The sequence below is a fragment of the Pterocles gutturalis genome, unplaced genomic scaffold, assembly GCF_000699245.1.
Source record: "Pterocles gutturalis isolate BGI_N339 unplaced genomic scaffold, ASM69924v1 scaffold378, whole genome shotgun sequence".
Lineage (NCBI taxonomy): Eukaryota > Metazoa > Chordata > Aves > Pterocliformes > Pteroclidae > Pterocles > Pterocles gutturalis.
Genome location: NW_010122685.1, coordinates 47,837 through 58,548, shown reverse-complemented (window position 1 = coordinate 58,548; position 10,712 = coordinate 47,837). Strand labels below are relative to the sequence as shown.

The 10,712-nt window shown below is 37.9% G+C and overlaps 1 protein-coding gene across 1 annotated transcript in view; it reads left to right on the top strand.

Moving 5' to 3' along the window:
- Positions 1–10,712, top strand: part of ROBO2 (roundabout, axon guidance receptor, homolog 2 (Drosophila)) — a gene marked incomplete at its 3' end in the record, with an annotated part of 131,725 nt that overhangs the window by 76,671 nt on the left and 44,342 nt on the right. The window contains 2 exon segments of the mRNA XM_010077578.1: positions 4,606–4,730; positions 7,451–7,622. Of these exon segments, the coding sequence (XP_010075880.1) occupies positions 4,606–4,730; positions 7,451–7,622 (297 nt within the window).

The following is a 10,712-nucleotide window of genomic DNA, read 5'->3' as shown; positions in this document are numbered from 1 at the left end:
TCCTTCCTATTAAAGATGCATCTTAATAATTTACAGTAGTCTCCTGAGGTTTAATTTAGTGCTGACTGTCAAGTACTTTTTAATTCTAGAAAGGACTTGCTTATTACTTACTTTTGTCTTTGATTTGTTGTGATTATTGCTCAACAAGTAAGTAATCCTGAAGATAACTTGGTTGCAGTTCGTACTTTACAGATGAGGAAATTCAGTGTCCTGCCACATGTAGAAGAGCATGTAAGAAGGCATTGTTCAAGTCTGATTTAGAATTTGGGAATTTATGGTTCCCATTTCTTTGTTCAGACTATAAAGCCTAAATCAGTCGGTAAAGAATATCTTTGCAGCAGTCTGAACAAAGCTTTAAAAAAAAAAAAAAATTGAAAAAAGCTTCTACAAGTGAAATTGCTTTTCTAGAGTTAAAATGTAGGATTTTATCCCCTCACTAGCAGATTTTCCTCTTGTCCAATTTCAATTGATTTTTGGTGTTTATTTAGTTCATCTGTCTCTTGCTAAAGGTAAGTTAAGAACTACTGAAAAAGAGAGAAGATTTTGTACCTCCTGTCTATTTCTATCAAATACTTGATGAATTATGTTTTCTTTTATAAACCCCATCTCCCAGCAGAGCCTGTCAAGTAATTTCCTACTTCAAAGGCCACTTTGTTCATGTGGAATAACTTTCCACATAGTAAAGATTTAAAAAACTTTTCTTGCCTACAGATATGTATAACTCACAGCCTAGGATCTGCTTTGTAGATTAATATAACCTTCAAAGAGTCTGTTTACAAATGTCTCTCAAAAAAAATCAGCCTATAACACACAGTATTACTGTGACAGACAAATGTCAGCTACTGTAAATAATTTTTGCTCTTACTTGGATGATAAAGCTAAGTACTTCCATGAGAGAATTAAGACATTCAGTAGATACAGTTCTACAGATATTTCCTTTAATTCTTCACAATATCTTTGTAATTCTATTGGTGTTCATATATTTCAAAAATAACATCAACTAAATGTTTAATGGCAGTGGTTTGCCTCTCATCCACTGAGGAATGCTGGCAGTCTGTTTAAAGGTATCCCACTCACTGTGTCGCCTGTGATTCCATTTCGAAAATGAGCTTTTTTAGACTTGACCTTTAAAAAAAATGTCAGGTATACTATTTTTAGAAGACAATTTGGAAGAGTGATACAGGACTTGGAAGTTTTTTGCAACATCAAAACAAATAGCCCTGTTAAAGGCAAAGTACGACCACAAGGTAGTGGCACCTTTCTGCTGGATTGAATTTTACATGCAATGTTACTTCTGAGGCCAACCTCCAAAAATCAATTTTGCTCAGTTAGACTTTTCCTCTAGATCAGACATTTGTCACAGTTCAGTATCCATCCATCTCCTGCCTCTTTGGCCTTGTGAGAGTAAAAAATGGAATTCTGTTTGGCTGTGTCTGGAAAAGATGAGCAGCGATTTGGGTTCTTTCATATCTGTAAAAAGAAGCTGAGCACTGGAATAATTGACCTGTCAAGAAGCAGGCAAGGTGTTCTCCACAAGCCAGCAGCAAGGGAAATGAGAAAATGGTTTTAAAAATGTTATTTTTCAACGTGGTCTATTTAATAACTGCAGCAGTGTCAGACGAGTGGCTTAATTTATATCATGGTGCCAGCTTCCAGAATGATATTATCAGAGAGAGGAAGTAGAACTGTTATGTACATATATGTGTATAGACATGTGAAAAAGGAACTAAATAAAATAGTTTATTTTATAATTTTCACTATTTCTTTCACACTTGCTCTAAAGATAGATGATTTTTTTCTTCAATTGCATCCACTGTTTTAAATCTCTTTTGGAATAACTTTGTGGAGTAGTATTTGTTCTGCATATTGTTTGTCACCACAAAAATATGACAGTTGGTAATGGAAGTCTCCTTAGTTTTTATCAGCTGCTGTCTGTCAATTCCTTTTTACCTTAGTGCAGCTCTTAAAATGATACTTCCAGCTGCATTCATCAGCTGCAATTTTAATTTTGCTTCAAACTTACCATATATCCTCAAAAAAAAAAAAAAACCAAAAAAACACACTGGTAGAATATTAACTAGAATATTCATACAGTTTAAATGCAAAGACAAATGACTACAGTATGTTTTTCTTTAAATGTTAGAGTACAGTATTCATTTTACATTCTTTAGCATTTACTCTCCTCTCTCTCTCTCTGTTTCAAGTGCCCTTTGAGCATGAAAGTTAATAAATTTCAGCAAGTTGTTCCATTGTACTTAAAAACAAAAATGTTATACAGTGTTAAGCCTTGCCATTTTCATGATTATTATTTTAATGTAAAATGTTGTTCTAATTAATATCGCACACATACATTTATTCATGGTTTCGTTGTTATTGCATAACTTAAAGATTTTTAAAATGCTACTTTTTTTTACTGTGTGGCAAATTATTTCACTTGACATAAAATACACAGTGCAACTATTAACTTCACCAATTTTATGTTTTGCACGATTGCAAGGAGTAACCCAAGGCCACCTTTCTGTGCTTCATTTGAGCTGGCTAAGAGTGAAATTGTCCACAATACAGCTCCGTCTCTCTCCTCCAGTACACTGTTTCTCTGCATCATTCAAGGTCACAAGGACTCTACATAGCACTATTTGCTATGCAGCTGAACCAGCATCTGAAAATGGAGTTGTCAAAATGTGCAGCCTCACAGGACAGAAATACATGTCAATTTTCCTCTAAAATATTTTTTTCTGATGTAGTCTTATGGGGTCCCTTGTCTCCACTTCTGATACCCTAGTTTTAAGTTGTGTGATTCCTGCAAGAGGCTACTTCAACTCGTTGGGTTTATCAGCATAAGGATTTGAGCTCAGCTTCTTGAGCCTGTGCCAGGTCAAGCGGTAAGGAGCATCTGAAGTGGGAACATAGCCAGTCTCAAAGACGCCATGGAAAAAAATAGGGAAATCTGAATTGACTCAGTCAACGTGAATATTCCTGATATCTGTGTCTGTGTTTAGTTGTGTTAAACCTGCCAGATTGTACAAAGATGCCAGTGGTTAGAGTCCTGTTGCCATAGAGTTTAGCAGCGAAGGAGTCATCTCTGGATAGGAATAGTCTAGAGCAGGGGACTGGAGTCAGGGAGCCTTGACACATGATGTGAGATGCCCAAAACCAGAGGGTTATCTAGATTTGAAATTGGGGCAGGGGGGAGTGATAAATATTTTAGGTTCTGGTGCAAGGTCTACTATAAGTCTTCAAAATAAGCTTTCATATTTCATATTAAATGTTTTAAGATCATATTAAAGGCAATGACAAAGAAGTGGCAGAAAAAATCCATAAGGAGTTATTAAACGCAAAGCTATCACCCTGGAATAGAAATGTCTGAGTAACAGGCTTCTGTGAATTGGAAAATTGTCCTGGAGAGGTATCACTATATGCTCGCTTTATTAGTTCACACTTTCCTAGCTGCTTTCTATTAGTTTTGTTGAAGGTGGGATAGATGAACTGGGATAAATGGCCTAGATGGATACTAGGACCAGTTCAGTGCATCTGTTATCAATATTTTTTTTCTCCCCAGAGACTGTACCTTCATATAACACACTCGACTTTGGAGACTTAGTTTGCCACTGTAGTGGAGTTTCAACACTTGCCTAGAAATAAAGGAGAGGGAGCAGCAAGAAATTTAAAGTGGCTGAGGAGGGATATATGCCACAGCCCTCTGCCATGGCAGCTCTAGCTGTGGTGGGAGAGCCCCCTCCTGGAGATGCAGCAGATGCTCAGAGGGGACTTTTCTGCGCCACTTCTCAAACAACAGGTCCTGAGCCAACAAAAACACCCTGCTGCTGGTGTAGCTGGGCTTTGCTGGCATAGCTCTAATCACTAAGAACCATGATTTTGTTTTTTTATCACACTTCTAGCCAACATAGCAGGGCTGGCAAGACAGGGCTGGTAGATATGGCCTTCATATGCAGTGACCAACCAGCCAAACAGCTGTGAATTGTTGAACTGAAGAGGACTTGGAAGAGAAAACAATTTGCCTAGGGAAAAGAGGACATAAGTATATATCTGACATAATTTAGTGTGTTCCCTTTTCACTGTCATTTGATGTAAAGCCCTGATCACTTTAACCCTTTTCCACCTGGGAGTTGCAAGGTTTTATGCTTAAACGAGTAGGAAACAGAAAAGATCTTTAAATGTCTGCTGCTCATATTATTATTAGACCATGTGGGAAAAGAAGAATCAAAACACTTTTCAGGCCAGGTGAAGCAGCCTAACATTGACTTAGTTGATATATCCATAGCTATCCATGCATATTATGGGAGACAAATGCAAGCGTGAGAATAATTCCAATGCAAACTTAAGAAATGCTAAATATAAATTAATGAGGAGTGATTTGTATTGATTCTCCATCGCCACATTGCCACGTTGTCATTCAGCACTATGCTTCTCTTCAGAAAGGCATTTTTCAAAATTGCCAGTGCCTAACAAAATGTGCATACCTAGGCCTGCAGGGAATGTGAACTTTGTAAACTGTCTGCTTGCTCTTACACTGTTTCAGCAAAATTCATGCACTAGCAAATGGATTAACGTCTTGCTTCTGTTTGTTCCCTCTCCTTGGTGTAGCTCCAAGTGCCCCTCCTCAGTCTGTTACTGTCCTGACAGTTGGAAACCACAACAGTACAAGCATCAGCATCTCCTGGGATCCTCCCCCTCCAGATCACCAAAATGGAGTCATCCAGGAGTATAAGGTAGAAACGATATGTAATGGGAGAGTTGTGTGTTTCAGGAAACAGCCTGCTTGAATTACAGAACGATAGTGCTGTTTATGGATTTAGATTCTGACAGCATTTACAGCCACCCATATAATTGTACGGAGAAACAGGACTATCTGTGGATTTTATTTTTTTTTTTTTAATGCTACTACTGTTATAGTAAAAGCAAAAATACCATGAGCTAGATCTGGAAGAGAGCTGTAATTGCCAGTTAGTTTACAGTACTTCTTTTTCTTGCTCTTCCCTGCTGTGGAATGAGAAGGAGGGTTTTTTTGTTAAGGGCTTCTACATTCTCACGACAGTCAGTGAAGTCTCTGTCTTAGAGTGCCTTCAATCTGTTAGAACCTCTGGCAGGAAAGATACCTCTTCTTTCCCCTGTAGAAATGCTAGTCCTAACACTTCAAGGTCAAAGTCAAGGACTGTGGCTCTGGGAGAAAACAAGACTTCCTCTCAGTACTCTCTCTGTCAAGATTCACAGCTTAAAGTGCTAGGTTGTTTGTTCTGAGGAACAGGCTGAACACCACTACTATATCCAGAGTTTGTTATATGGGAGCTGCCTGCATTGGTTGTATTTTCTCCTTCTTTGTTGCTATGATAGCTCAAAGTATCCACTCCTTATATATTATCTTAAGTTTTGTTGTAGTCTATAACTCCCCACTAAGCTTATTTTTGTGCAAGTATATTTTCACAACATGGAAAAAGTGCAGTGTACTATTGGGGTGGAGGACTATGGAGAAAATTATTAAGCAAGCTTGCAGGAACACACTGTTAAATAACTTTGCTGTGGCTGGCTTGTACACCTAGTGTGAAATTTTTAATTGAAATAGAGCAGGGCAGCTTTCTTGACAGTCGCACACAGGGTGGAAGTGCGGGATGCAGCTTATTTCACACAAAAAGATGTTATTTTTTTCCCTGCTCTATCTTGAGGGAATGCAGGATCAAGAAGGGAAAAAGTGCTTGACTTTTAAATGAACTAATGGTTCAATCTTTTCCAGCTTATCACTTGGTCAGAGGAATGCAGTAAATGCTCACAATATTTATGTTGAGCATAGCATTCTTTTGTTTTGCTTTTAGTCAATATCAAGATTTATTAATCCTAGTATTTTATTGATCTCATTTTCATATCAATTAATAATTATCTTTTAGCTTAATTAATCTTGATACTGACTCCAGTATAAGTCAATATTAACCACCAAGGGCTTATAGGCAAATATGTAAAGCACACTCCTAAACCACAAAATATATAGATATGAAGCAAAGTGGGCTGATGGTTAATAAAAGCCATGTTCCAGGTGAGTGCTCAGGCCTCTAGGCTGTTTATAAAAACAGATGGAGTTGCTACCTATTACATACCTTCTGTGTTAGATTAGGTGGCTGCCTGATTAGTGAGCTGGATACAGTGAATACAGTAGAAAGAGTCTAATACTTCCTTGAGTATAGAATGATTGCTAAGGTTTCACAGTACGTTTTCAAACAAATTGAATGTAGATCTGTTGATTCCACTTCAAGCATCAGAGTGCCTGTAAATTAATTTATGAATTAAATGCTTTTAATTAGGGGCATCTCATAGCTGCTGTAACCTAAGACCAGGACAGACAAGGAGTGAAAGAATGAATGCAATTGTTTCTCACCCTAATGCATTCTGGCCTGCAAATAAGATGTGCTTGAGCTTAGGTGAACAAGTGTTTCTTTTGCCCTCCAAATCTTCCTCACATAGAAAAAGATAAGGTGTCATAAAACACTGAGCAAGGTCAAAAGTAAGGGTAAAGACACATCAGTTGGTTGCCGATAGTGGTTCCACCAATAATGTTTCTTGTGCTATTATAATTACATGGTGTACATGTGATATCTTTTCGCATTGATTTTCTTGAGTGGTAGTAAATGCTTTCTTTAATAATACAGAAGCAGTATATGCAGATAACATTAACTAAAGAAGAATCCCTAAAAGGTCTTAATTTTGGAATGTCTTGGGAAAAGCCTATGGAAAAATGCAAGAGAGAGAAATAACACTCTGAAATCATGGATGTTGTAATCAGAAAATGTTAGTTGAGATTATAGAGTGGTTTTTTTCTGTTTAATTAGAGAGTAATTGAGTCAGGAACTGATATCTGGATTCCTGAATAATGTAAGTAATCACAAAACCAGCACTAAAAAGTGAGTTTGTGCTTATTCCATTTCAGGAATTTTGCATTATCCCTGTTACGCAGTGAAAAGAAGTTGAAAAGGATTTTGAAAATTGTTTCTTCTTTAGTACTTTAAGAAGTGTTTCGACATGTATTGTATTATTTGGTGTCCTTTTGCTATTCAGTGGGAAATTAAGAAAGAATTTTTAGGAAAAGTTTGGTGGTAACCATATTACTGAACAAGGTTTCAGTTAATGTATAATGCCTCTTTTTCACTTGAATTATTCTGGTCTGTGCTTCTAAGAGGTGTAACGACAGAATTTGCACTCCATGGAGAGCCAGAGTCCAGAGAGGTGTTTCCAAGCAGTCTTTGCAGCTTCCTTGGTCCTATGCTATTCTGGGATAGTTTGCTGAGCTAAATCATCCCAATTCCACCTACTCCTGGGCAGGATCATTGTTAAGAAGTCCAAAATAAGTGATTGTCATGCTATAGCTTGATATGTCATATCTATGCATGATTGTTTATGCGTATGAAGAAACTCATATTTTTTAACACGTCAACTTTTGTCCCAGATCTGGTGCCTAGGTAATGAGACTCGCTTTCATATCAACAAAACAGTAGATGCAGCCATTCGATCTGTAGTAATAGGTGGCCTATATCCAGGTATTCAGTACCGTGTGGAAGTTGCTGCGAGCACCAGTGCAGGTGTGGGAGTAAAAAGTGAGCCACAGCCTATAATAATTGGTAAGTGATTGTTCTGTTGTTTTGTTTTGCCTGTTTTGACTTTCAGAAATGCTTTCATAAGTCGCTTCTGGAAACATAAAAATCCATGGAGCAAAATATGTGATTTGAATAGAGCTAGTTAGTTAGCTTTTAGTGTCTTCTCTTTGTGCAGAGTCCTTGCAATCAACAGAGGGAAATATGTTCCTGAGGCATATGAGAAAATGCAGATTATCTAGTGAAACTGATTTAATATTCTTTTTTTATGAATTTACTACTTCTGCAGGTTGATGGATTTATGGAACTAGCAGCTTGAACTCCCTTTTAATTCTGTTCAGATGATTGTGATATTGCCTTACTCTTACTGTTGGTGCTTAAGGAGCTATTTACAGTTGGTTTTCTGAACATTTGAAGTCAGTGTTTCTCAGGTATCCCAAGCAGACAAGCTTCCTCTGCCAAAGAATAAGTGGCCTCTAGTTGAAATAGAGAGCAAAGGTAGTATTATCATCCCTGCCTTTGAAATGACTGTTTCTTAGTAATGGTTTCCATGCTGAATTAATTTCCTGACCTGAGGGAAACACCAATTCTGTTTCTTCTGAAATTCTTTTCAAGTATAAGATATAAAGGCAGGAACAATGTGGGAGGGGTAAGGATGGGAGAAGTAACCGTACTTATCAAAACTGAATTGAGCTGCGCAGAGCAGCGCCTCTTTTGAGTGCGTAGTACAGGAATTTTGTTGCTTTTATCTGTATGATCTAATTTAGCTGTTACTTAAATGGACTTTTGTGGTCTTTTGTTGTTATTAAATATTATATTTCTAGAAAATGTTGTCAATGCAATGTCCTGAACATGGACTATTCTGTTATGTATAGACCTTTAGAAAAGGGCATCCCCTAAGCATTGCTTGAAAGTTTATTAATATTCAGGTTTCCTAAGCATCAAAACAGAAATTGGGATACATGTCAGCTTTGAATATATTGCCGCTAGAGAAGGAAGTATGAGTGGAGGTGAAGGTAGCACTGGTTTTAGAAAAAGGCAGCCACAGAAATGACAAAGAAAAAAGTCTTCTAGAACTGAAAGCAATAAATTGATTTTTGAAAATGCAAGAAACCTGCCATTTAATAAGCCTGAATTTTGGACCTCTGTGTAAGTAACTGATATTTTGAGACTAGTCTGTCATTGCATTTACATTGAGCAGGACTTCTTTTTCTTATTTCACTAGGGAGTCCATCTAACTAGGCACTAAACACACTGTGCTTGTTCCAGCAAAATGCTTGTCTTGCATTTTAAGCACATGTGTAGCCTTGTGTTACTTAATGTGTTGTGAGTTAAACTTGCAAAGTGCTTTGCTGGATGATTCCCAGAATGCTCAGACACACATTGGGGTACAGCCCTTCATCCTGATTTTTTCCTTACAAAAAATGACTAGTGTAATCAAGAGTTAAATGTGGAGAGATCTGTGTTGTTGCGGGAAGGGGGAAAAGGATGTTATGATGCAAATAAAGTACAAAAGAAAGAAAAAAGTTATTTGGCATTTAGAGACTTAATTTTACATTATTAAACTTACAGTGATATTTATTTGTTCCATAAATAGAGAAAGGCAACAAAGATGGTGAAGGGTCTGGAGCACAGGTCTTACAAGGAGTGGCTGAGGGAACTGGGGGTGTTTAGTCTAGAGAGGAGGAGGCTGAGGGGAGACCTAAAGGAGGTTGTAGTAAGGTGGGTGCTGTCCTCTTTTCTAAAGTAACAAGTGATAGGACAAGAGAAAACGGCCTCAAGTTGCACCAGAGGAGGTTTAGGTTGGATACTAGAAAAAATTTCTTCATTGAAAGAGTGATCAAGCATTGGAACAGGCTGCCCAGGTAAGTGGCAGAGTCACCATCCCTGGAGGTGTTCAAGAAATGTGTAGATGTGGTGCTTCAGGACATGGTTTAGTGAGTTAGGTGGTGTCTTGTGTTGATGGTTGGACCTGATGATCCTTGAGGTCTTTTCCAGCCTTAATGATTCTATGATTCTGTAAATGATCCCAGAATTTCTGCTTCAACAAGTGTGGTAGCATCTTTGCACATTTAAGAGTCCTTTGCATGAAAAGTAAAGGAGAGTCTTTTCTATTTGGGTTGTGGTTTTGTTATTACTTGTATAATCTGTACCTCCCTTTTCTTTAGGTTCCATTATTCTATTGCTTATGAATTGCTGGCAGTTATTTCTCAGACTATACATTTGCTTGATAAAGGTAACAGTGCTTAAGTGATACCTTTTCTGGAAAATTTGGGTTGGTACCACTTGATGTTTTAGTGAGATTCAAGAACATAAAATAAGAAAATGATTTTTTTAGGTAATTCGTTAAAAAATAGTTTCATTGATTTAAAAAGAGCTAATGAATAAACATCAAAACTTCAAAATAAATGGGAAAACATTACTGAATTATTGTATTATAAGGGAGTCATAGAATCATAGAATGGTTAGGGTTGGAAGGGAGCTTAAAGTTCGTTGAGTTCCAACCCCCCTGCCAAGAGCAGACACACCTTCCACTAGACGAGGTTGCTCAAAGCCTCATCCAACCTGGCCTTGAACACCTCCAGGGACGGGGCATCCACGGCTTCTCTGGGCAACCTGTTCCAGTGCCTCACCACCCTCACATCAAAACATTTCTTCTTAATATCTCACCTAAATCTACACTCTTTTAGGTTAAAACATTTACCTCTACACCTGATGATAAAGAGTGCCTCCCCTTCTCTCCTGTAGGCCCCCTTGAAGTACTGGAAGGCTGCTAGAAGGTCTCCCTGAAGCCTTCTTTTCTCCAGGCTGAAAAACCCCAATTCTCTCAGCCTGTCCTCATACGGGAGGTGCTCCACCCCGCTGATCGTCTTTGTGGCCCTCCTTTGGACCCCTTCAACAGGTCCATGTCTTTCCTGTGCTGAGGACTCCAGAGCTGTAGTTTTCACTCTGGAAAATCAGCTACTGAATTCCAGTCCAGTCCTAGATAACAGACACATAAGAATCCAGAAAAGAAAACCATGAGAATATGTAGCAGTAGAAAATATTATTTCTTTAGTTAGAAGTTGTGTCACTGCTGAAGGAATCCTGTACCATATACGTATGTGCCCATACTCC